The 27,683-nt window shown below is 39.6% G+C and overlaps 1 protein-coding gene across 4 annotated transcripts in view; it reads right to left on the reverse strand.

Moving 5' to 3' along the window:
- The window catches only part of Nrxn3 (neurexin 3), a 1,505,050-nt gene that overhangs the window by 954,187 nt on the left and 523,180 nt on the right, over window positions 1-27,683 (reverse strand). For all 4 annotated transcript variants that reach the window (XM_013014269.1, XM_013014277.1, XM_013014291.1 and 1 more), the window contains 2 exons: window positions 11,272-11,475; window positions 5,286-5,312 (listed from right to left, as the gene is read on the reverse strand). In XM_013014269.1, coding sequence (XP_012869723.1) covers window positions 5,286-5,312; window positions 11,272-11,475 — 231 coding nt within the window. The remainder of the gene's footprint in view (window positions 1-5,285; window positions 5,313-11,271; window positions 11,476-27,683) is intronic.

Genomic DNA, 27,683 nt, shown 5'->3' on the forward strand with positions numbered 1-27,683 from the left:
TTTGTTTCTTGTTTGTTTGTTTGTTGCTTGTGGCTGGAACTCTACCATTTGAGGCATAACTTCATTCTGGCTTTCTGTTGATTAATTGGGAGTGGTATTTCTCTGACTTTTTCTGACCAAGCAGTCATTAAACAATGATCTTCCATATCTCAGACTCCTAAGTAGCAGGAGCCACCAGTATCTAGTTTAAAAGATAATTGGCTTCTCTGTCACTTAGGTATTGAACATTAAATTGCATAGTGGACTGTGGGTGTTTATTTTGCTGTTGTTGGTGGAGTGCCCAGACTTGAACACAGGGGCCTAACACTCATTGGGTTTGCTTGCTCATAGCTAGTGTTCTACTACTTCAGTCATGCCTCCAGCCCACATATGCATTTTTTAGCTATTTAAAACAAATTAGTGTTTATTAAGAAGAAATTACATTATGCATTATCTTTTAAAATCAGGTGTTGAAGAAAGATGGAATATAGTCATTCAGTATGAAAATAGGTATTTTCAGATGTGATGCTCCTATCTTGACAAAGAATGCATAATTGTACATCAACTCTTACTTCATGACTTTCTATCTCTACTGAAACTCTAACAGAGCAAGGGGACAACAGGAACCCAACTCTAGAAGTACAGACCAAGGACAATTTCATAATTTCCTTCCAGAAAAAGAGTATGAAGAATCATTCCTGGTTATTCTATGTCAAGTATTTCTGAGTTAGAGGGATGAGCTAAACCAAGAGTAATGATAAGATTATTATAGAGCTATCAGAGAGAGAGAGAGAGAGAGAGAGAAAATAACAAAAATCTAGTAAAATAAACTCCACATCCCAAATTGCTGCTAAATTATACAAGAGCCACTCACATACTAATGATTTGGCTCAAACACTGGACATGGAGTCACCGTAGAAACTAAGGAAAGACAGACAGAATGCAAACAGATTTGTAAGAAGAGGAGCCTTGAGTGCATAGGAATAGCTTTCAGAGATATGACGATGGCACCCTACTTCTTTGCTCACCTATATTATCTAAGAAGAAAAAGTAAGCCTCATTACAGAAAAATTAAGACTAACTTCAAAGTCAAAGAAATTAATAAGAAAGATGGAAAAAGTGGTTAAAGCCCATGTACAAGGTCACAATTCTTCCCTCTGTATTAATATGCACATAGGCACATATATATATGTTAGCATACATATATCTATACATATATATATATATGTACTAAAAACTCCTCTTTTTAGGAAGATTAAGAAAATGGTCATGATGTACATCTGCTAACCTTGGAGAGCAGGGGAAGTCCAGAAAAATAATATTTGTTAATATATATTTGGTACATTTATTCACGCTACCATCCTATTTAATTAATAAGAGCACATGGCTTACATTCAGGCTTCACATGGCTTCAAACACATAGGGCTGGGACAGAGTCACACTCTGATGAAGTAAAACACAAGGAAAAACTTCCCATACTTGCATTTCCACAATCACTCACAACCACACCAAAGGGAACACCATACCTGTTTTCCAGCAGCGTGCCTCAGGTGCCTGCCAGACTGGTGGTCACTGGAATTATCGGAACAGGCCATTTCCTCCAGACCACCTCCAGAAAGCGGCCCATGATTATAGGTTCCAGGTCAACCTGGAGTCCAATCACCACCATGACTGCCAACTCGGTTGTTCCTTTGCATTTGGAAATAAAGCTCTCAAGCTGAAATTGCCTTGCTTGAGCATCTTTACCTACATTCTTGCCAGATGAATGAAATTCATCAATAGCCTCAATTCAACCAAAGACCATTCTGATAGGGCTTGAAGATAGTACCTAAGGAGGAACAGATGAGGTGGGCATCTTGCAGGCCTTGGATAGCAGAGAAGTATTATTTGGAATAAGGGATGATAAATAAATCATAGTTATCATGGAGAAAGGCAGGGTGGAAAGGGAGAGATGAAGAAAGGTCGTTAGGCAGATAATGGATGGAAAACTGTTGTTGCCTCTTCCTGGGGGCATGATCACTGGAAGGCAGTCAGCTAAGGTTGAAGGAAGCCAACCAGAAGAAAATGACTCATGTTTCAAGTCTGTCCTCCATCCTGGCCACTAGCTTGTCTTTTCCCCTGGAAGGTCAATTTGTTTCCTTACTGTTTTTCCTTCCATGAAAGAGTATCACATAATCCCTTGGAATCAGCCACTTCCTAAAACACCATTTTGTCACAGATGAAGAAGAAGAAATGTATTGGTTGCATCACCCAGTGTTTTATCTGAGCAATTTTTCAAAGAACAGGCACCTTAAAGGAGTTACTAGCCAAATTCATAAACATGTATTCAAATTTTACTTAGGTTTAATTCGGTGTGTCCCTTCAAGGGGGAAAAAAAACACTGAAAATCTGTTTTAAAACTTGAGCAATGACATTCTCTGACTTCCATTGAAATGGCAGCAGGAGACAAGGCCCAGGAGCCAGAGGAGAGCCCTCCTCCCTCTCAACCCAGGCTGCAAATCAATCTTATTTCTTAGATACCCATAGGTAACAACTGGGTAAGAGCATGGACTTGTAGTCATACTTCAGATTCTTACACAGAGTGAATAAAGAGAGAAATTATGATTTGTACGTGCTTTGTCTTTTAATTTAGATGTATAGTCTCAGTTTTTTCTACCCATATGCCAATAATGCCAGAAATGGGGGAGAGAAAGTAAGTATATAAGACAAAATTTTTGAGTTACTATTTTTCTTAAACATCCATGCTTATATGCATTTGTTTCTCATAATTTATCACATTTGTGTGGCTTCAACTGCAACTTCTACTACAATTCAACAATTAAAAGCAATTTCAGCCAAAGCAGTCACATTTAGTTTGGGACTCTACTAAACCGTAGATACATGTATGTGTTCTTCTTACTACAGAGCCTAGTTTAAAGGCTTTTTAAATTTTTTTCCCCTAGACATTCATTATTCAAGCAGTGGATACACCATCATTTTCCAGATGAACTCCACAGAGTTACATTTCTTAGCATGTCAGGTTTACCAGAAGAAAATTTAAAAGATGATTTTAAAAAATCAAACTTGAATTTACCTACTCATTGAACTCCGATCACTTACACTCTCTAGCCTGTGATCAAAGTTGAAAACTTCCCTTTGCTGACAGCTTTTATCTTCATACTGCTATAGGTAGCTATGTGTAGAAAATGTTTCACCAGGTTTAGAAAGCCTGCTGTTGTCTATCTATGTCGCTGTCTTCCCAGGACAGAGGATCCGGGAACTTGTCTCCGGATGACCTTCCATTGTCGATTAAATGGAAGTGGGCTGCACTGGAAAGTTGATAGAACAGCCACAGCAAGTTCGGATAGCCTCATCAAATCAGCTCCTGGCTTCTCTGCTCTCCAAATAGGATCCAGGAGTTGGCAAATTCTGAAGATGAAGCTTTTCACCCCGTGCCCAATTTCCATCATTTCCAACTTTGAAAATTAGTATAAAAAGAGAAGGAAAGGCTTCCCTAAGAATCACTATTCTCTTACTTTAATGGATAAAGATACAAATGACTACGTTTTATGCAGCCTCATTTATATGCAAAGTCCAGAGAAGATAAATGTATGGAAGTAAAGCCATTAATGATTGCTGCAGGTTAAGGGTAAGAGCAGAGATTAGATGTAAACAGGTAAGGGGTGATAGCAATGCTGCTCTAAAGTATGATTGTGGTGACTTTTGGATAAATCCATATGTACAATTATCATTGAATTGTAGAGCTATGATGAATGAATTTTGTGGCAGAAATTAAACCTCAATAGGCTGTTTTAAAAATAGCTCCACACATTGGAAAGAATGTCTCAATTAGGTCTTTAGTGACCTAAACATCATGAGAAATTTCTCACTAATTAGAAATACTAAAACAGAAAAATAGAACATTATCTAAAATAGCATGATGCCTAGACATGCATAATATACTCTAGGAAGTAGATGTTTACAGAAATCTTTAAATTTTCTCATTTTGGGTTAATTTTTGTGGCGTGTGTGCCTAAAACTAGAGGGGTTTGTTAGGTTGTCATGTGATATCCTATCACCTGCCAAAAAAGAAATTTGAACTATCATCTCTGAGAGATTGCCTACGATATCATTAACAAGTACATGAAAGAAGTCAGAGTATTTTCTCTCTGACTTTGTTTCTATAGAAGACTCTAGGAAGGAAAGAAGCAGAGAATAAGGAGAGAACACAGAATTAGGTGTACTGAATACTCAACTAATCCACTTTTTTCTTCCTCCGGGTAGCACCAGAAGACTTTGCACTTAGAATGGAGTCCTGCCTGCCAAATAAGTACCGGCAAAAGTGATGCTTGCTGCTTCCAGGCAAAGAGATGAAGCATGCTGAAAGAACTCTCAGGTGATGGGCCTCTCTCTTCCCTTCATGGAAGGATCCTAGATCCTTGAATTCATTGCTTCTTTGAAAGGAACTGTCTGGTAGACAGTTCAGTTGTTCAGCTGGCATTAGACTTTGCCTGAACAAGAAAAAAAACCAACTTTTGTTTCCTTATAACAATGTGAATTAGTCTAATACAACATGTCCTAGCAAAAAACATATTTCTCTTTGTCCTTCATCAAAGTCTTCCCTCATTCCTATCTTAGGTGTTTATATTCTTTTTCTTTTTCCTCAACTTTAGCTAATGTCATTTTCCAGAGAAGAAGATAGTAGCTTTCATCCTATAACTCCTTAGGACCCTTCTTCAAGAGCGGGACTCTGGAATGGGTGAGAATGAGAATGATAGGCGGTGTGTCCTTCTTCAGCTAAGTCTTTGGTTGAAATGTTGCATCACTGCCAAGAACAGGGCTTTACACATCCTTCTAGAAGCTCCTTCTACTGGTAAATGCCAGGCAGGAAATCTCAGAGTTGGCAGCCATCTCAGGGTCATGAACTTTTACTTTTATCAACTGCAGCTTTTGGCAGTGGAGAAGTGCAGTCTGGTTTCTCTAAAGCTTTCCGTTCACCTCAGGGGTTATCTCCCAAAGAAAACACATGACCATTTCCATTCATTTTCAAGTTATTTCATAATCCACACACCCTCTCCTCCTTTTCTGTAAATGCAGGTAGAGACGAGAGAACCTGCTCCAAGACAAACACTATACCTCAGTCCCACTTAACCGGTGCCTTCATCCCACTCTCCAACTTATCACCCCCCCCCCGTTTCCTCCAAACCCCACTGTCAAAAAATAAAAGAATCCAAAGAAAAAACAGCTCATAAAACAGTAAACAAAATAAAGTCAGTTTTTCTCTTTTTTTTTTTAAAGAGCAAAATGAAACTTGAGGAAAAACTTACTGGAGTTACAGTTTATCCTGATACAGTCTAGATGGGGAAAAATAAATGAAAGATGAAATTGCATCCTTCAAGGTAACAGCTGCAGACATCCAAAAACAATCAGTCCACCCTTCCGGGGACAGACACACGCAAGAAATGTGGCCATTTTATATATATATATATATATATACACAGTATGCACAAGTTTAAGGGTGGGTGTATATGTACAGTATATTATTTAGTAAAGTTGGATACATATATATATACACACACACACATATATATACACATATGTATAGAGATATATACTGGAATACATATATATCCACAATGGACATCAAGAATGTTGTTTGTTTTTTTTCTCTCTTCAAAAGGAAAAAAAAACCTACTTGTTTATATAAAAGATTTCGAGCCCAGATTTTAAAATGTTAATTTTATTAAGCTTAGAAATTAAGGTAAAAATTCCCCCATCAAATGCAGGTTATATTGTAGTTCTCCGTACAATTTAATGCTCTTAAAATTATCTTTAAAAGTAGCGTTGTAGCGATTTTAGAATGAGGGTTTCAGTGTTAAATCACCAGTCTGACACAGGGAATCATTTAAGAAAAAAAATCGGTCCTTTCAAGTTCCCAGTGCAGTGTTTAACCCTTTCTCTTTTTTTAAAAATGAATTCCATCCCACCCTCTCCTCAGGTTCAGGCCCCAAACGCCACAGAAATTTGCACAGGCACACTTGCCATCCTCTTAGAGGTAAGGAAAGGGTTAATACCACCTGGTTATTTCCTGTCATAAAATGGCCACTTGCAAACAGCTAACCGCACAAACACCCATCCCAGATTTTAGAGAGGTGGGGGGGGGGGTCCACTGGGTGTGAAATGGGAGGAGTTGTGGGATATTGTCACTGTTGATTGGTTTGTCTGATTGCTATGGGTTCAAAGGCTCCTGGATCAACCCACTCACCAATTCCATCTCTGTCTTCTTGCCTGAATGCCCAGACTGAATCAAAATGCCTACTGCATTCGAGGAGAAGGCAGGACAGGCATGTGTGCAGGAGATCTCAGTTACCTTTGACATCTTGCCTACTTCACTCTGCATGTCTAACGTAGCGAGGAGAGAAAATTGTTTGGTTTCAATCTTACTTTTCAAATGGAAAAGGGAAGGAGGAAAAACATAATTATCCAGCCCATGTGATCTGTGCCAGGGATCAGAACAGCTAATAATTTTCTAGTCTCCATTTCAGAGTCAATGGCACATACCATAATAATTCTTAAGTAGAGTTAGTGGAAGTCAATAGCATACTGGGTAGAGATGACTGGAGACCTGTCGCAGTTCATCATTACTAGTTAAATCAAGAGCTGGTTTACAATAGTGGGAATTCCATTAGGAATTTATATAAAGTCAAATATTAAAAAGTAGAAGTCAAATGGCAGAGAAAAGGAAATAATGGTATGGGGGTGGGGGAATGCAGCTATAAACTATGAGGTTGTTGCCATTGTGTTGAGAGAACTCATGGAAGAGAATGCCACCACTTGAATCCCCCAAGGTGAAGTATGTTAATCAAGCAAATGAAAATAGAAGTCAGGACCACCAGCAGGAGCAGAGGGGAACTATGTGAAATCCAGATAGGAGTAATTTATAACACCCAATCATTGCTGGGGAAGGAGGCAGGCAGCTTGTTGTTTTTTCCCCAGAACATCTCTTGAGAAAAATCTGGGTTTGGTTTCATGCGGTTAGGTTTGTCATGTGTCGTCAACCGCAACAGAAAAGTGGGAGCAAACAGCCCTGGAGCAACTGGTACGACCACCACACAGAGGAGGCCACGCCCCTGAGGACTGGGGTGGGGGCAGGCAGGGGGGAACAGGTGGGAGTTTCATCTATTGTTTGCAACTACCAGCTCCCAAAGGTGGAGAAACCATGCTTCATGGTGTATCAAAGTAAGGACAGGGAGGAGAACTGTGTGCATGCTTAGGAGAAAGGAAAGGAGAAGAGTGGGCCTAATGTTACAAACCCAAGGACTTCCCATAAGGAATGATTTTCTTCTTTGGTTTCTAGGCAGCTGAGGAATTTATGGTCACATAAGAATCTGGTCTAAGGACTGGTGTGGGTTGGATTCATCTTTCCAGATCATTCAAAGGATTCCCTAAGATGTTGGGTATCTTTAAAAGTGTTACAATTTAGGGCTTTCAAGATGGCAGACAATTTGTTTTTAAAGTGAGACATGAAGATTCATGTTGCTATTTCTACCCAAGGAATAAAAAGCTGGAGAAAAAAAGTCTCCTCTCTTTTCACAAGTTCTGTGAAGAGATAGTGTGTTTGTGAGGATATGTATTCTTAACAACAACAAAAAACATGTGCCAGGGAGTTGATGGAGGAAACCATTTCCTTTAGCTGTATCTTTGATAGTGGCCAGAGTTCTCTCTTTGCCTGAAAAAAAGACTACTTCAGTCTTTATATGAAATTTGAGAGGTGAGCATGTTTGTGCATTTGTATATGTACACATGTATGCTATTTGTTTTGTTTTACTTAGTTTTCTTTGCTTTATTTCAATAAATGCAAGGAAATGATGGATCTCCATAGGGGTGGTCTTTGAGTGGCACATGGTTGTGATGGATATTTCTAAAAGTTGTATGTTTTCAATAATGCATGAGCAGCGAGCTAGGCAGAAAATGTCTGGGAGAACTCTAAGGCAACTGGTCAAACTGCCTATACTGGCTCAGAATTCACCATGAAAGGAGGCCTCCCGGCTCTCTGATGAGAATCCAGAAAGGTTTGTCTACATCTTCTAACTTTTCTATAGTGTGGCTCAATTCAAACTGAGCACTAAGGAAGAAGGAAATACTCTCTGTGCGTCTTTCAAAGATGGCAATTATGAAAGAAGTGTGACATCATTGAGCTCCAGTGTCATTGCTCCGTAGGTTACCCTGTGAGGGTAACAGGTCATCAATGATGATCTAGCAGTTAGGCACAAGACTTCTAGTCTCTATTCCATCACCAAAGTTTTTATCCAAGTTTTGACCCTGTGAGGGTAACAGGTCATCAATGATGATCTAGCAGTTAGGCACAAGACTTCTAGTCTCTATTCCATCACCAAAGTTTTTATCCAAGTTTTGACAAGGCAGATAGCTCTCTATTTCATATCCATAAAATTGAGTATAAGAAGAACAATTTTGGATTTTCTCCCAATTTTATGGAGATGAAAATAAGATCTTTTAAATCCTTAACAAAATGCTGTTGCTAGCTCTTTTACTACTCAAAGAACAAAATGTGGTTGTGTAGGAGTCAATCGCACAACTTTTAGGGACATATGTTATGATATAGGGTTATTTCTCTCACCTGCTATTACCACTCATGCTCTCTTCAGAAAACAGAGCCCATGCAAACCCTAGTGTCTTTGACATTTAGATATATTTTGCCAGATTAATATCTACTATGCTTTTCTATAATGAGTGTGTAGCATGACTAATTTGAAGCACATTAGAGAATTATTTCTGTTGATTCCATATATGTGAGACAACGAAATGCAGTAATCAACTTGGCATAGTGGTGTACACGGGCAGTTTCAGTAATCAGGAAGTAAAGGCTGTGAGTGTAAGGCCAGCCTGGGCCTTAGGGAGTTCCAGGCCTGCCTAGACGACATAGTGAGATTCTGTCTCAACAAAACAAAACAAATTTAAAAGAAGCAGTACAAATGTAAAAAGGAAAAGCACATGAATTCAAACTGTGCTTAAAGAACAAAAGTCCTTATAAAACGAGTGTATTTGGGAAAGGAGGAGGGGAGAACCTTTGGATAAAGTATGAATGTGAAAAGGGACATGTATACAACACAATGAATTAAAGTTCAGAGTATGTGTGCGTGTATGTGTGTGCGCGTGCATGCGTGTGTGTGTGTGTGTGTGTGTGTGTATGTGTGTGTGTGACAGAGAGAGATAAAGAGACTAAGAGGAAGGGAGAGACACAGACATATCTTTATTGCTCATTTTCTTTTATCCATCCCTGTGCCCTGGTCATTCTAGGATGGGAGACATGAATCCTGTGTGTGAGACCTGTAGCAGTTAACTTTCTAATTTTGTCAAAACAACGACTAATAAGGAAAAAACAAATTGTCTGTTGAAAGACACAGCGTGTGTTCCCCCAAGCTCCCATGGGCTAAATCTTCTTCACACATATCTGTCTCTCTTCCTTTGAGATACAAAGACTGTCTTTGCTCTCTTTTCTCTGTGAACTAAGCAGTGGTTTGTATTTGCTCTCTGCCTTGGTTTTCTGCTTTGGGTTTGGATTGTTATCCCTTCTGCTGTTTCTTTGGAGAAGTCGGGGTGGGCTACTACTTGTTGGTTTGAGGTGCAATGGTCACTTGGTTTGCTTAGGTGGGGAGGGTGATGTGGGGTGGGAAGGTGGGGGGACAGGGGCCTGCCAATCCCTGTCGGCTGCTCAGTACTCTCTGTTCTCAAGGCTGTTTGCTATGCGGGCCGCAGGCTTTGGGCCTTTGAAGGGTTGAATACCATCTTTTGATTTACCATGGCTGATGGTGGGAGGAAACTCAAGAACATACACACACAAAACGATCCAGCCAAAGAGAAAAACAAAATCTAAAATAACCAAACACATACACATAACACAAATGATAGAAACCCAAGAGACACACTGACAAGAGAAATCAAATGAGGTTGGACAAAAGGAAATCATGTTGGAAAGCTGCAAACTGGAAGAAAAAGTAAAGGACATAACGAAACAAGCCACTGCTCAAAACAGTCCTCTGTCGACTGGAGATTTTAGAATGACAGCATAGATATTTGAAATGTGGGACCAGTTTGCTTGACAACAGATAAGTCTGTGATAGATTCCCAAGCTCAGCTTCCTACAGGGTGGGGTGGTCATCTAGGGATAACATGCTCTGGAATATGGTACATTTCTCCACCATGTCATCTCCAGGCTTCTAACAAGCCATCCCATCCTTTATAAAGGAGTTCTGTATTCAAACCTATTTTACATACCCAGATAAATCTATCTGCTTAGAAAGTTTGACTGAGCGGTATCATGGAACCTCTCAGCACTAGGCTTCTGAGGAATGGGAAGAGCAGAAACTGAGATGCGTTGCTTGCTTACTTGTTTGTCTACAAAAATACCAGAAGGCCCACACTCTCTAGAGATCAATTCGGATCCAGGAAAGAGAGTTGAGAACGGAAAAGAAGGGAGGTCATAAAGACAGCATTTCAAATGAGTCCATTAGAGGAAAGAACAGATCTTGTCCCAAATAAAGCTACACGTTTAAAGTTATAATAATTTGTTTTCCGTAAAGCGATTGTTGGATAATAGTATTAAGCACAATTATTTTTTTCCCCAAAAGGGGCTGTGGAGAAGTGGGCAAGGATGTCAGGAAGGAAATTAAGACTATCTTCCAGGAGGGATCTTCTCCTCTCATAGGCCAGAAATGCTAAATGTAAGCAATTGCTTGTCCAGTGGGACAGTAGAAATCATCTGTCATGATTCCTGGAGAGGGGGAGGGGGATCTCAAACTGTGAGTGACATCAGGGCCACCACACTTTCCTCTGACATCCTGTCCTCAGGTTTGGCCTCAACTCCCACCCCTCCCCTCCCCCCCCATCCTCAGCTTGACTGTTTTGAGTTGGACTTGATGGGAATATGACTGATCAAAAGATGGACCAAAGTAGCGTGTTTTACACAAAGCTAAACAATTCCAAAAAACCAAGAAAGGAAACTTAGAAAACAAATAATCCGGTTAAAAAAAACAACCAAAACCAAAACCAAAACCGAACCAAACCAAACAGAAACAACAACCACTGTCAGAAACCAGAAATTGACATCAAAACCTCATGCAGAAATAAGGAGGTTATATGTTGCTGGGTTTTTATCCTTGGTCCATGAAACAAGAGGTGAGCAGTTAACTTTCAGGAAAACAAACAAAGAATTCAGTCAAACCAAGAAAAATCAGAAAGGAAAAGGGAAGACAAGCCCAAACAAGGTGGGGCAGAGGGGTCTTCATACGATACCTAAGTTAACCATGAGCTTGACGCGCCCCCCATCCAGCTCCAGGCGCAGAGTGTCAGCCGAGTCCCTGGAAGTCGTAGCCACCAGAAGCCCGTAAGCTCGCTGGGACATGAAGCGAAAGGACACATCCTCTGCCTCGGTGTGCATTACCATGGGCATAATGATCTTCATGTACATGCTGCCATCATAGCTCAGGATAGATGCCTCTGCCAAAGAAGAATGGAGGAGAGCGTTAGGATGAAGGCTGTCATTGTGACAAATACTGCATTGCTAAGGAAAGTGGGGGTGGGGGGGTGGAGGGGGAGGATCACCAAATTTCTAGTCAGGTGACTTGTGCTTAATTGATCTGAATTGTTGCTACTTTCTCAAAGGTGTTGGTGCTTCCCCGGCTGCTCTTTTTTTCTGGAGGGTTACCAAAGTAAATAATAGTATGAAGGCATCTTGCAAAACTTTACAAAAAAACACACATCCACACATATTAGTTATTATACTTGGATATGCTGTAGCTAGAACTAGTGTGCAGGAAAAGAGCAAATATCAGCATCCCTGTATTTTGATAAACATCATAGTAGATCATCCAACATCTGGCTAGAAGCTTCAGAGACCAGGGGACTGCAGCAGCTGGTATGTGTCATGTCCTGCCTGGGGAGAGAGGCTCAGCTCAATCATAGAAGATCATTGGTTCAATTAGGACTTCGCTTAAATAAATAAACAACAAAGGAGGAAAGGGCAGGGCACTGTGGCTCATGTTTGTAATCTTAGGAGTGTGAGATCTGAGAATCATGGTTTAAAGCCAGTCTAGGCAGGAAAATCTGTGAGACTCTTATCTCCACTAAAGTACAAAAGAAAGGAAGAAAGAGAAAGAAAGAAAGAGAGAGAAAGAAAGAAAGAAAGAAAGAAAGAAAGAAAGAAAGAAAGAAAGGAAAGGAAAGAAAGAAAGAAAAGAAAGAAAGACCAGCCAAAAGTGGAGCTGTGGCTCAAGTGGTAGAGCACTAGCCTTTAACACAAAAGCTCAGGGACAGAGCCCAGCCTCAGAGACCAGAAGAAAATGGGGGTGAGGAGTGTGTAGGGGAGGAAACCCACTATAAGTTATCTCAGTTCTATAAAGTAGACTTACTCCTACTTAAAACTAAGAAAGCCCGATGTGAGATGAGAGATGATAACATCCCCACAGGACCCAATAGAAATTTTGGCCCATCCCATCTAATACCAAGTCCAAGGACTGTTTTACAACACATTGATACTCAAGATGTAAGTTTGTTCACTCACCCATCAGCAAATACCTTCAGAGAACACAGAAGCCATACTCTCACAGGGCTCAATATCTGACACTGATTAGGTTCTTTAGTAAATAAATGCTGCTGTCAAATAGTCACTATTTACAAGTTCTACCGTGAAACTGACAAAGGCCACCTTTTGGGAGGAGACAGAGCATACACAAGTAATTGCACTGCAGTATTTTAAAAAGTGGTCAAATGACAGAGAGAGATATAAATACCATCAGTTACATTGTGAGGTGTGGGTGAGTAAAAACCTTGTCAAAGAACTGAACCTGCAACATACCATGTTTTTAAGGATCAAAGCATATCATATGCTCCATGACAGAGTGTGCTGTTCTTAGTTGTGTGTGAGTGTATGTATGGGTATAATACGCACACGCCATTATTTAAACTCATGCATTATCAACACATATTATTATGTCTTTGTGAATATACATTCCCAGATTAATGTCTCTTCTACGTGTAGTGACTGAACATATGGATAAGTGAATGTATCTTCTTCTTTCTTCTTCCTTCTTCTTCCTTCTTCTTCCTTCTTCTTCTTCCTCTTCTTCCTCTTCTTCCTCTTCCTCTTCCTCTTCCTCTTCCTCTTCCTCTTCCTCTTCCTCTTCCTCTTCTTCTTCTTCTTCTTCTTCTTCTTCTTCTTCTTCTTCTTCGCCAGTCCTAGGCCTTAAACTCTGGGCCTGGGCACTGTCCCTAAGCTCCTTTTGCTCAAGGCTAGCACTCTGCCACTTGAGCTACAGCTTCACTTCTCATTTTTTCAGTGATTAATTGGTGATAAGAGTCTCACAGACTTTTCTGCCCAGGCTGGTTTCCAACCACAATCCTCAGATCTCAGACTTCTGAGTAGCTAGGATTACAGATGTGAGCCACAGTGCCTGGCTTGAAATCATCTTTTTAATATCAATATTGGTCAGATGAGAGAATAAACCAGAGAGTATGAAAAGAGCTAATGGTTAGAATTAAAATGTATATCATAACATATACTCCCTGTGCACTGCTGTCCGTATGATCTATTACTAACCCATTTTCTTTTCCGGTCATAGGGCCTGAACTCTAGGCCTGGGCAGCTCTTCAGCTCAAGTCTAGTGCTCTACTACTTGAGCCACAGTGCCCCTTCTGGCTTTTTCTGCTTATGTGGTGCTGAGGAATTGAACCCAGGGCCTCATGCATGCAAGGCAAGCAATCTACCACTGAGCCACTAACCCCACTAACCCAATATTTTTTAAGAGGAAGGTGATAAAGCAGAAAACACTACAGGAATCAGCTGAAATAAAATCAGTTCCATGGATTCAGATTAATTTGTTTCAAAGACTTCAAACCTGAAAACTGCTATGACTAGAATCCTAACTTTAGGGGGAAATGAATCCATAGAGAAAAATTTATCCAATCTTTTCTACATGTGTTTGATTATTGAGTCCTGAGAACGCATATGGAGGACAGTTATATAATGATAGTTAAGTCTTTCTGTTATGGTGCTCCCTTTTCTCCCTTTATCTTTCAACGTAGCTAAAATTGCAGGCATGGGCGCCTTGCTCTAGCATCTTTAATTTATTTAACAATATCTGACTATACTTTTTGAATTACTTTCTTACTGGTTGCTCTAGCACTTATAATATTCATCTTAATGTACTAGAATAAATTTCATCTTTATGTAAGTTAATTCTACTATGATATAGGGTGGTGATCAGACCAATTCTACAACTATATTGAGTGCCCAGCCCCAAATATAAAAACTCTATTTTTATATGGTTTCTCCCACTCTCTTCCTTTTTTTTCTTTTTTTAAATTTTTATTTTTTGGGTCCGGTCGTGGGGCCTGAACTCTGGGCCTGGGCGCTGTCCCTCAGCTCTTCAGCTCAAGGCTAGCACTCTACCACTTGAGCCACAGCGCCACTTCCAGCTTTTTTCTTTTTGCTTATGGAGTGCTGAGGAATCAAACCCCGGGCCTCAGGCATGCAAGGCAAGCGCTCTACCACTGAGCCACCTTCCCAGCCCCTCCCTCTTCCTTTTTCTGTGCTATGATGGTCATATCATGTTATAAATGTCTGCTGCATAACAGATGTATAAATTACAATCACAACATACATTGTTTATAGTTACTGCACTGTAAAAACTGACATCTTTTTCAGAGCTGAGGTAAAAAAGGGAACTCAGGCATGTTTATGGAGTTATTTAAATTAAGTTTATTATTTACCATCTCTGATTCTTACTGCGGATTCAAATTCCCACCTAGTATCATTTTCTTTTCCCAATGAAACTCCATTCACTTGGATTTTTAATTGTCAAATATATGACAATTCTATACAGTATAGGCACAATAACACAATTTTATGGATATTGTTTTATGCATTTTCTTTTCAAATCAGTTAAGAAAAGAAAGAAAATGACATGTGTAATTATACTGAATTTTATGGTTACCTACATAATTACCTTTACTGGAGCTCTTTATTTTTTCTTCCCCCCACATAAATTCAGAATTAACATCTGCTGTCTCTGTGATAATGAAGGAAACCTTCAAGTAGTTCTGGTAAGGTAAGTGTGTTAGCATGCATTCTTTGCTTTTGTTTATCTGAGGATGTCTAATTGACCTTCATTTTGAAAGACAGCTTCTCTGGGTATATTCTTCCAGGCTGACAGTTGTTTTTCTTTCAACACTCTCTGTGTCATCCCATAGCCTTTAACCTCCATTTTTCCTGAAGAAATGTTAACTGTGATGCCCTTGTATGTGTGTGTGATTTCTTTTCCTTTGAAGCTTAAAAAAAGTTCTCTTTATCTTTGTTTTCTTTAACCATTCGCAGCATCTTTATTATAATGTACAAAAGTCAAAGATAAAATTCTCCTTCTTAAGAATTCATTTAAATTTTTCAGTGTGTAGATTAGCTTATCATTTTTATCAAATGTGTGAAGTCTGTAGGCATTGTTTGAGCATTGCTGTCTCTCTCTCCCTCTCTCTCCCTCCCTCTCCTTTCCCCATTATACATATGTTGGTACATTTAATGATGCCTGATATTTCTCTGAAGTTCTTTTTATCTTGATTAATTTTGCTTCTATACAGATTTTATAATCTCCCCTCGTTTATCTTCAAATTAATTCTTTCTTTGGACAATTCAAATCCACTGCTAAATCCTTCTAGTAAATTTCTCATATAGATAAACTTCACTAATTCTAAAGTTTCCTTTTGGAGATACACAGATGCTACATAAAATTTTACTTTTTATTAATATTTGCTATTTGATGAGTTATTATTATGTATTGCTGTGTTATTATGAATTGTTATTATTTAATGAGTTTTTTTTATAGTGGTACAAAGATTTGACCTCAGGCCTAATACATGCTAGACAAACATTCTGCCACTTAGGCCATATCCCCAGCCAATTTTTTGTTTATTTTTTCAGATAAAGTCTCAGGCTTTTGTCTGGGGATGCACTCAACCTCCTACCTAGCTGGGATTACAGACATGTACCACCACGCCCTAGAAGCTTTTTGAGATGTTTCATTTTTTTTTCTTTTTTGTCCAAGATGACCTCAAACTGAGACCCTCCTTTTCTTACCTCTTAAGAAGCTGGAATCACAGGTGTATATACTACAACGCACTCAGTTCTTGAGATGTTCTCCTGAACTGGGTGTGATGACTCCTGATGCAGAACAGTTAACAAAGCTTCAGAAATAAGTATGCAATGTCCATAGAGCTAAATGAAGGTTATAGGCAACCTTCATTAAGCTCCTCATCTCTCTCCTTCATTTCATTCTCATGTTCTGTCCTCTTTCAAGTACACAGCACAGAAAGTCCACTAAACTCTAGATGATACAAGGAATCAACAAGACTATAAACAATGAAAGGCATGCATCACTACACTGGCTTTTTATTTTTAATATTGGCTGTCAATTGGGGAATTCACATAAACAAATTTTACTTAGCATGTGAATTTGCTGTTATTCAGTTAATTGTGATGTTGTGGAAAGACACAAATTGTCCATTTATGTTCCTGACCTAGCTTGCTCATGATAGGGATCCTATCATTTTTCAAAAAGCAAAATGGCCAGCAAAGAATTTGCACAAGGAATCAAGTGCAGAGAACAAAGGCAGAAAAAGACGAATTGGTAACCTTTTTACCCAGGTTAGCTTCATAGTGAAATCTTCTAATTTCTGATTTCCACTTAGCTGGGATTACAGGCATGATCCACTACACCAGCCCTCATTTAATTCTTTAAATATAGTTTTCTGCACACATGTATATGTAATAGCTACATTATAGTTTTTGTCAGTTAAGTTCAACATAGAGGCTTCTAAAAGTGATTTCTATTGACCTCATTTATCTCTGTATATAGTTTGTAAAGCTGTTGTTGAAAATTAGATACTTTAGATAACACAGTGCAACAAGTTTAAATGTTGATCCTATCAACCACAGGTCTATTTCTTGTTCATGTTTTTGATTGATGAGTTGGTTGGTGCCAGTAATAGAGCTTGAACTTGAGTCAATGCCTTGTGTTCTCATTCTTTCTTGCTCAAGGCTGGTGCTCTACCGATTGGGCCCCAACTCAAGAGTCTCATGGACTAGGTCCCATGCTTGGGTTGGCTTTGAACAATGACCCTAAGATCTTAGACTACTAGGTAGCTAGGATTGCAGGCATAGGCCAATGGCTTTGTGTTTTCCTTTTTAATTTAGTAACTTGTATTTTCCCAGAAGTGGGAAGGTTATAATGTCTCTGTCTGGATGTTTCCCAATGTTTGGCTATTTTTCCCTTCCTAGATATTGCAAGCCCCTCACTAGCCAAATCATTTTCTCAGGACTCTTTAGTGAATTCCTTTGTCTGTTTGCTACATGCAGTGAGGAGACTGCTTTCAAGCAGTGTATGATTTAGTCACCTATTTAGCCATAGAGTAGTAGCTTTGAAATTATTCCCCTGTAGCTCCTGAGTGGGTAAAGCTTTGAAAATAAGCTCAGTCTTAAGACTGCCAAGGACAACTGTGGTTTTATTTGTATGCCTGGTCTCCAACTTGGTAAGAATAACTTCTTGTTCAGCCAGTGTAGACAGAAAAGTCATTTTTCAGCCCCTTGAGTGAATACAATTATTCCCCTGTCTGATGGATCTGTGTGTGGCTTGAGAATGACTTTGAATCTGACCCATGTCTTACTCTAATTACCACTGAGTGTGCATAAACACTCAGTAATGTCCCATGTCCTACATCAATTGTCTCTGAAAGTGTGCACAGCTTTCCAGAACCAGCTGGACAAGTGTGAGCATAAGAAAGCCCCTCTTGGCTTTGTCTTCCCTTGTTCTCTGCACTTGATTCCTTGTACTGATTCTTTGCCTGCCATTGTACTTTTTGCTTCTAGCATCTCAGGATTCTTGTCATAAGCAAGGTAGGTCAGGAACGTAAATGGATGATTTATAACTTCCCACAGCATCATAATTTATTGAATGACAGCAAATTCACATGCTAAATAAATTTTGTTTATGTGTGTTCCCCAAGTAAAGACTGAAGTCATTTGATAAGCCTAGGCCATTGACAACACAGGTCCTTTATTCTAGTCTTAATTACTAATATTAACTCTCAGCTCACATGGTACACTTTATAATATTGAGGTTACAAGACAGCTAGGAAGAGTTAAGCTGATTCAAGGTTCTAGCAGGCCTGGCCTACGAGCAAGAGTAAAAAGTGCATACAAATGCAAAATGAATCACTGAAGTGTCAGAGACTAGTCAGGAACTGAGTTACAAAATTGTTAAAGCCAGTGGTGTCAACATGCAGAGTCCATCAGAGGTGCCATGCTGGTTCAGGGGGCAGAGCTGGTTTCAGACAGAGCTGAGTCCAGGTCTGCAGATGAGTCTCAGGTTTACTGGATGTAGATGGAGGGCAACGTAAATGAAGGATCAAACTGAAGTCTCAAGGACAGCTTCAGAGAATTATCACTTATCCACCCCTGAGGCAGACACTAGATAGTCGGATGGAGAAATTGCATATAACCTAGGTCTGGTGTCTTCCATTAGCTCACAGGCCTGGTATTTCTGACATGCTTTGATATATTTGCTGAGGTAATTGTTTACTGGCATACATGAAGCACCATCAATGTGTGCATCATGCTGTGCTAACAGATGGTGGCACTGACTCGCATCAACAACATGCAAAATCCTTCTGGTTTCAGCACTTGTAAACCCAAAGAGGAAGGGCTTAGGGTAAAATGATTACTTTATACACTGCTGTGAGTGGGTCAAAGCTCCACATGGCCTGACACCCGCTGGTGCACTCATCTTCGAGAAATCCAGAACAGGCTCTGCCTCTCTTCAATTGCCTTCTGCCTTTGAATTGCTCGAAACCAAGATCTCATTCCCCTTAAACCCTCCTCCTTCAGAAAAAGAGCACTTAGCCATAAACTTGTTTAAGCTGTGTTTTAGACAATCAGTGTGGAGTTCTTCATTGATGAGGCTGCAGCAACTCTGGATAGGACTTCTGCTCACCAGATGGGTGAAGAAGCAATGTTCCATTTTTCTCTGAATAATGGTCTCATTGTGGGAGGAACCACAGAGGGGAAGAGGCTAGACTCGGGTCTTCTCAGCATAGAACCTCAGCCCTATTGATAAACGGGCTTCTTAATGGTTATCATGGTGAAATTTAACAGCCATTTAGTACTGATTCTTTCTTCTTCTTCTTCTTTTATGATTGTTTTCCTCTCACTTGTGGTTTTCCACCTCCATGAATCATGGCTTCTTCCGACCTTCCCATCTTGTGACCCTATCTTTCTACTGTCCGAGGGTCCCCAAGATAAAGGAAGAGATTGGCATTTGAATATTGATCCATGTGATAGAAATTAATGTGGAAGAAATTCTCTGTGGAATTCTTGTGTAAAACAAACACTTCAAGGGGGAAAAAATGAATCTGCTTTGTGTATTTCTTTTATCTACATTATACTTAAATTCCCAGCAAAAGAGGACCACCTATTTCTAATGTACATTAGACTTGTCTCCAAGAAGCTTGATTTCCTCAGTCTTTTGTCCTCTTATTTATTTTTTAAAAAAGAAAAACAAATATTAAGACTTTATTTTTTAAAAAACAGTACACACACCCTTTCCCTCCTCCCCCCATAAAAGCCAGGCATCAGTGGCTCATGACTGAAATTCTAGCTACTCAGGAAACTAAGATCTGAGGAGATCATAATTCAAAGCTAGCCCAGGCCAAAAACTCCATGGGACCCTTATCTCTAACCACTAAAAAGCCAGGAGTGGAGCTGTGGCTGAAGTAGTAGAACCCTGGCCTTGAGCAAAAATGGCAGTGGCACTGCTCAGCCCTGAGTTCTAGCCCTATGACCAAAACATACACATGTATACACATGCACATGCACACACCCACACACCCACTCACACACACACACACACACACACACACACAAGAAACAGTACATATTCACTATTTTAAGAAATGTAGACCTATATAAAGAAAAATTAAACTTTGCCAATCCCACTACCAAGACCTAACCATACTGACCTTAGAGGAGCTTTATTTTCAGGTATTTTTCTAAGCAGATAGAAGGATAAATAAATAGCTCTTTAAAAGATGAAAAATGACCTATATGCCATTTTAGTTAAAAAATTTTTAATCTAGTTAAAAAATTAAATAATCTCCTTACAATCAGGTATCATTTCTCCAGAGAACTCAGTGAAATTGACAAAAGATATTATTAAAATGTGAGATGCAGCATTTAAACTTTACTTATAAGTAGAAGCAATAAAAAATGAGAATATGATTTTCTCCTATTTTCTCTTGCATGTGAATGTTGTTTGTCATTTTTTAATGCTTGCCACCCGGAGGAAAGGGAGTCGTTTGTACTCTTCCTCTTCCCAAGAAGCATTTGAGTTTGACGACTGTCCTTGTGTTGGCACCTGGGAATTGAGATCATACACTGTTGTGAGTAATGTGTGTTTGCCTGGAGGGGACCTTGAGTTGCATGACATCAGTTGATGTAGACTTTTGGTAAGTGATGCTGTAATTTATGTCAAACACTTGCCTTCTCTCCGGAGTCTGGAATAGCAGTAACTAAAGACAGTCAGGCAAGTACTGTGTTTGTGTGACTAAAAATGCTGGACCCCCAAGTTGCTTTCCTGGTTGGTAATGATTCACCTGTGTTTTCATAATGAGACATTGCTGGGAAAATGAGACTTCTATAACTCCACTACAAGAGGACTATAGGACACATATGACTGGTTTCTTCTTTTACTTTAACTTAAAAAAAAATTAATGCCGGGCACCGGTGATTCATGTCTGTAATCCTAACTACTCTGAAGGCTGAGATCTGAGGATCACAGTTCAAAGCCAGCCCAGGCAGGAAAGTCAGTGAGACTCTTATCTCCAATAAACCACCAGGAAACCGGAAGTGGTGCTGTGGCTCAAGTGGTAGAGCACTCACCTTGAGGTAAAGATCTTAGGGACAGTGCCCAGGTGCAGAGTTCAAGGCCCACGACCAACAAGAACAACAACAAAATATTGTAAAGATGAGGCATAGAGGGATTACAGTGACATAAATCAGGTATTGAGTACATGTCCTCTCTTCCCTCATTTCCTCCCAGTTTTTCCCTCCCTATTCGCTTCCCCATAAGCTGTATAGCTCATTTTCAACAGTGTCTAGTGAGTATCACTGGCTGCATTTGTTCACCCTTTGTCCCACCATTTCTGTGCTCCCCTTTGCCTTCCCCCAATCAGAAAAACTTACAAGACAAAAGGTACAGAAATCAAATCAGTGACAAAAGGGGGAAAACAAACAAAAAAAACACCAAAAGTAAAATAAAAAAACCTCTTGTTTCCATTTCTTGGAGTTCATTTTGATAAGCATCACTTTATATGATCATACACACATAGCTATTGAGCCCTTGTGATCCTCTCCTAAGAATATCCTCCTTTGGTATTTAGAGTCCTGTTTGATTTATCATATCCAAGTGTAAGTTTTTGTCTTTTACTATCCATTGGGTTTACTAGTAGATTTGTAGGCACATTCTAATTAGTACAAATGAGGGAAAACATGCAACCTATGTTTCTTTAGGTCTGGCTTACTTCATGTAACATAATTTTTCTTTAACTTTTGATATAATAAGCTCAACTATAAATATAACGGTTTCTAAATCCTATGAATCATTCTAAGCAATTATTCAGATTGGGGGTATTTTGGGGATCTCTGTTATACATAGTTCTATATTCTTAATGTATACAAGTCTCATGCATTTTACATTTTAGTGCTGTTGCTGTTCTCACTTTTTTTTGTCAGTTGTGGGGCCTGGATACTGTCCCTCATCTCTTCAGCTCAAGGCTAGTGCTCCACTGCTTGAGCCACAGTTCTACTTCTTATGTGTTATTGAGGATTGAACCCAGGGCCTGATGCATGCAAGGCAAGCACTCTAGTATTGAGTCACCTTCCCAGCCCTGTTCTCAGTGTTTTTAAGTCAGTTTTGCATTCCTTGCTTCATTTTTATTTTAAAAAATAAAATATATGCAGAAATGAGGGACAAAAGGATATACAGATTCAGCAGTGGTACTCACTAGACACTATGTTGAAAATGAACCATACAGCTTATGGGTGAAGATGGGAGGGAAACACTGCAAGAGTGTAAGGGAAGGAGTGGCCAAGTTAAAAAGAAACGTAGGTTGGGAAGGTGGCTGAGTGGTAGAGAGTGCTTGCCTCTCATGAATGAGGCCCTGGGTTCGATTCCTCAGCACCACATAAACAGAAAAAGCCAGAAGTGGTGCTGTGGCTCTAGCCTTGAGCACTAGCCTTGAGCTGAAGAGCTGAGTTACAATGCCCAGGCCCAGAGTTAAAAAAAAAAAAAAGGGAAATATACCTGACTTATGAAACAGTAATTCTCTCTGTAAAACACCTGTATAAAAACAATTCAAAAAGGAGAAAAAATATAGTATTTGAACTCAAAGCTTCACATTTGCTAGGCAAGCACTTTACCACTTGAGCCACATCCTCAGATCATTTTGTTTTAGTTTAATTTTTAGATAGAGTCTCATTTTTTGCCTAGTTGGCCCTCAGACCATGATCTCCATACCTGTACCTCCCACCTAACAGGAACTGCAGTTCTATGCCACCAGACCTATCCCACAGTTGTTTATTTTTTTCTAAGCCATCATATTTTATCCCATAAATATTTGGATTTTATGGCATCAGAGTATTCATGATCTAAATCTCCTCATGTTTAAGAATGTATTTTTTTAAATAACTCTTACAATTCTTGTTTCTTTAATCAGCTAAATGTTGTTTTAGGTGAATGAAACGCTAATAAAAAAAGAGCAGCAAAGACTATAGGGAAAACAGATTATAGGAAGTGGGTAACATAGAGAAACAGATTGACAGGCAGCAACAGGACAGAGAGACTACGCAGTTGAAGCAATATTGCTAAAAGAAAAATACAGGAAGCCCACTGGCATTAACACTGTCCAACAAGAAGAAATTAGTACTGTGATCTCAGGAAGTAAACTTTGCTCTTATTTTACTCTTAGCCCAACCTGTGGATTTCTTTTCTTAGCACCATAATCCACCCCCCATATTAAGCCATCTTGTATGAAGGGAAAGTATTTCCCATGGCCAACCTCATAAGCAAGATACAACTAAACACTCACTTCCCTTCATACTTTCCAATGTACGTTCAAAGCCACTGACCTAACACACACACTCCCAGCCCCCCCCCCCCCCCCCGCCAACCACTGCAAAATACACAGACTGGTTCCTGTCCACCCAAACTGGGCTGATGTAAACAGTGTGAAAATCAATGCAGAAATGCCTGCCAGATTCTAAGTCTGTTTTTTGCAACAGCAGGACAAAACATTAATCTGCAGCTTTGAGCAGACCCAGCACTAACAAACACTTTCAGGGAATAAAAAAAAACATTAAAACAAATCAACAACAACAAAAAAAAACATGGGGCTATGTCCTCCCTCCCTCTTGTGGACAAGGTAGAGAACTATTCTTCACATTCTGAACATGATATTGTCCGAAATTGCAATCATATTGCTTCTCATTCTAAAAAATAAACTAGCCCATGCTAAGGACATGACAGAATTTTTATAGCTATGTCTCACTTTGAGAAAAGCAGGTATATGCTGAGAGCTAGTAGATCATGCCTGTAATCCTAACTACTCAGGAGACTGAGACTTGAGTATCATACTGCAAAGATATCTCAGGCAGGAAAGTCCTAGGGATCCTTATCTCCAATCAACAAAAAACCCAGAAGTAGAGGGGAGACCCAAGTGGTAAAGCACCAGTCTTGAGTGAAAAAGCCAAATGAGAGGGCCAGGCCTTGGGTTCAAAATCCTAGTACCAGCACAAAAATGAATTCAAAAGAGAAACCAAAGAACTATAAGTTTGAAAGACTGATTTGTACATGTCTATTTTTAAAGAGAATAGTCATTTGACCTAAAAAAAATCAAGAAGCTTTGTTGACAAATCTATCAATTATTTACAGTTCTGCTTGGTGTTTAATATGACTAATATCTAAATTGTGCTGGACATTGTGCAAAAATTGGGTGGGTGGGGCACAAATGACATGGTTTCTGCCTTTAATAAGTACTTAGCAATGTGTAGTGACAGACTTACATAGGGAAACTGCTATGTTTCATCATGGAACAAAATGTGGGAACTCTGCTCAGGCAAACACTCACATATGTCCTGATTGCAGTGAATTTTCAATAAAACTTGAACGTGCATGAATGTGCATGTATATTTTAACTTTTTGAGGCCTCAAGATGCCCCACTGATTCCATATGGAAGTGACATTTCCAAGTCAGAGTTTGCTAGCATTGGTCAGAGGCCCAAGAGCCCAAGTTACATCTTGATCTGATTCTCACAGATATGTCACACAGGGAAGTCTCGCTTCCCTAATCTCTCTTTTTCATAATCTTGGACAATATTAATAATCCTATAAGGAAATATGCTTAAGCTAAATGCCAACAGCTCAGACTTGTAATTTTAGCTACCTGGAAGCTAAGGATCATGGTTCAAGACCAGCCTAGGTATTCTCAACCAATAAATAGGTGTGAAAGCACACACTTGTAATCCTAGCTACATGGAGGGCCGAGATCAGAAAGAGCACAGTTCCAGATCAGCTTAGGCAGAGAAGTCCATAAAACTCCTTATCAATGGAAGAATGCTTGTGTTCATGTTCAGCTTTTTCTGTTCATGGAAAGCCTTCTACTACTTGTGTCACACCTCCACTTCTAGCTTTTTGCAGCTTACTTAGAGATATGAGTATTGCAGATTTGTCTGCCAAGGCTAGCTTTGAACCATGATTCTCAGATCTCGTCGTTATGAGTAGCTAGGATTACAGGCATGAGCCAGCAGCACCTGGCTTTGACTTCTTTATTTTAGTGGAGGTATGATGCTCCTCTCACTCTCGTTGAACTGTTAACTTTCATAATCAGGCTCAAGACTATGTCAAGAACCCTGCTTCCAAAATCATATTGTAAAGAACCACTCATGTTCTGAAACAGAGGACTCAATAGATCTATGAATGATACAATACTTAAAGATTGCCCAACCCACAGTGTGTATACACACACACACACACACACACACACACACACACACACACAGTATACATAGGCTCTTTCTAATAGTTCTTTCTCCTTATTTATTTTTTGTGCTATTCCTGGATCTTGAGATCAGGACCTTATCTCTTCCTTTGCTTTCTTACTCAAAGCTGTTACTCCATTACTCAAGCCATGCCTCCAAGTCTGCGGTTTTTTTTCTGGTTAATTGAAGATAAAAGCCTGTTGTATTTGTCTGTCTCTCTGAATTGGTTTATGAATCAATCCGCAGATCTCAGCCTCTGAGAAGCTAGAATTATAGATGTGAGCCACTAGCCCTTGGCTCTAGCACCTCTTAAAATACAATCAACTGGAATCAGAATATGAAAGAATTGGGACAATGCCAGACATTACAGGCAACTCACACAGCACATAAAATACAATGCCTATCATTTAGTGGATGTAGCTGAGTCAGAAAGAATTACTAGGGGGAAATCTCACTGCTCTGCATTGAAACACAGTAGATTCTACAGACACTAGGTTAATTAACTGTCCCTTGTATTGAAATCCTCATAGTTTTGCAACTGTTAGAATACTAGAATGAATATTGGATTCTATATAAGGTCTCACAGCAGATGCGCTAATCCCCTGGACAATACTTAATAGATCATGCTTTTCCTGTGAAACTACTTCATCTGCAGTTTCCATTTCTAATCATTACATTTACTCTATCAATATTTAAGTGCTATTTATCCAATACCCAGTTTGGGAATACACACAATGTGTTTTCAGGCTCTGTGCTAGACCCTGGAGATCTGGAAATGGCTAAAACAAATTTCTAGCCTTGTGTAGCTTTGATTTTAGCTATCAACACCTCGGGTAATGAATGAATCAAAGCAGCCTTTCCAGCTCAATAATAACAATGAAAAATTGTTATTGTAGTATACCAGGGAGGAGAATAAAGAACAAAACCAAAGAGTCAACAAAAAGATAACAATTTACTGCACATATATAGAAGAATAGCTGGTCTCAAATATGCCTAATCTCAAACTTCTATTAAGATTGTTTAGCAGAAACTTTGCTTTCAAAGAGTAAGGCATCAGATAGTTCCATCCTGAAGTGAATTTATGATCTCCGAGTATCCAATAATTATGTCTTGACACCTATGTGCTAAGGATAGATGGAGGCCCAGTGTTGGCTTGGGCTATGGTTATCACTGCCTAAGGTACTAACATCTTGAGGTGGATAATGAGCAAAGCCCGATGTGGGACTTAGCTTGCCAAAAGCAAGGGCAACAGAGTTGTAACTGTCTGGCGGGTGACTCGGATGCATCTTGCTCAGGCTGCTGCTACTGCAGATGCCATGCAGAACTGGGCTCCAATTAAGCCATAAACATTTCTTCCTGTCAGGGCTCCATTTCCCTGCAAACAGAAAGTTGTTTTATAGGGCTGGCCAAGTGTATTGTAAATTACATTACCAGCCCACAGCTGATGAGTTTATATGTCTGTAGGGAACACGATATCTGGCTCCTTCTCTCTGTGCGACTTGCCAAAACTGCACGTGAGGCTCACCAGGCTGAGATACTGCTACGAGTTAGAAATGAGTGGGCCAGAAAGAGCATTGGAACCGAGGAAGAAAGACACAGGGTACATGGCACTCGGGCAAGAGCTCCCAATGGAAAATTCTCTTTAGTGTACCAACTTTGAAATGTTTCTCGGTTTCTTATTTATTTTTCTAATTAGCTATCTCTGGTTTTTATTTTAATGAGTATTTTTCTTCTTCTTTTATTTATAGGTCAGAGGTTTGAACTGAGGGCTTCATACTGGGTATACAAGAGCTCTACCCCTTGAGCCCAGTCCCCAGCTTTTATTTCTGCATTAATTTATTTTTCAGATTTTTCAGTCTCATGCTTTTCCCCCAAAGATAGCCTAATCCCACCTCCAATCTTCCCACATCTACCTTCCATATAGGATTGCAAATGTGAACTTCTATGCTCACCGTATTCTTTGAGATAAAGTCTTTCTAACTTTTGGTCTAGGTTGGCCTTAAACCACAATCCTCAGGTCCCCACCATCCTCGTGAGGTATAAACCGCCATACCTGATCCTCATTTTGTCTTTTTATTTTTATTTTTTTTTCTTACAGTTGGACTACAATTAACATCCAAAATCAAGTCAAATCATGTTACTTTTGAGTCAAGTTCTTTCATAAGGCATTGTATTTCTTTGGACATAGAACTGATTTCTTTTTTTTTTTTTTAAATTTTTTGGTCAGTCATGGGGCTTGAACTCAAGGCCTGGGCGCTGTCCCTGAGCTCTTCAGCTCAATGTGAGCGCTCTACCACTTGAACCACAGCACCACTTCCAGTTTTCTGAGTGGTTTATTGGAGATAAGAATCTCACGGACTTTTCTGCCTGGGCTAGCTTTGAACTGAGTTCCTCAGAGCTCAGCCTCCTGAGTAGCAAGGATTACAGGCATGAGCTACAGATGCCTGGGCATAGTACTGATTTCTCAATCTTAAACTTTTAGTCACATCTCCATCTAGAACACTGGTTCCCACTCCACCTCTTGGCTTTTGAACTCCTCCTCATTGGCCCTTTGAATGTGCCCTGGCCCCTG

This window comes from Dipodomys ordii, unplaced genomic scaffold (genome assembly GCF_000151885.1).
Source record: "Dipodomys ordii isolate 6190 unplaced genomic scaffold, Dord_2.0 Scaffold2, whole genome shotgun sequence".
Taxonomy (NCBI): Eukaryota; Metazoa; Chordata; class Mammalia; order Rodentia; family Heteromyidae; genus Dipodomys; species Dipodomys ordii.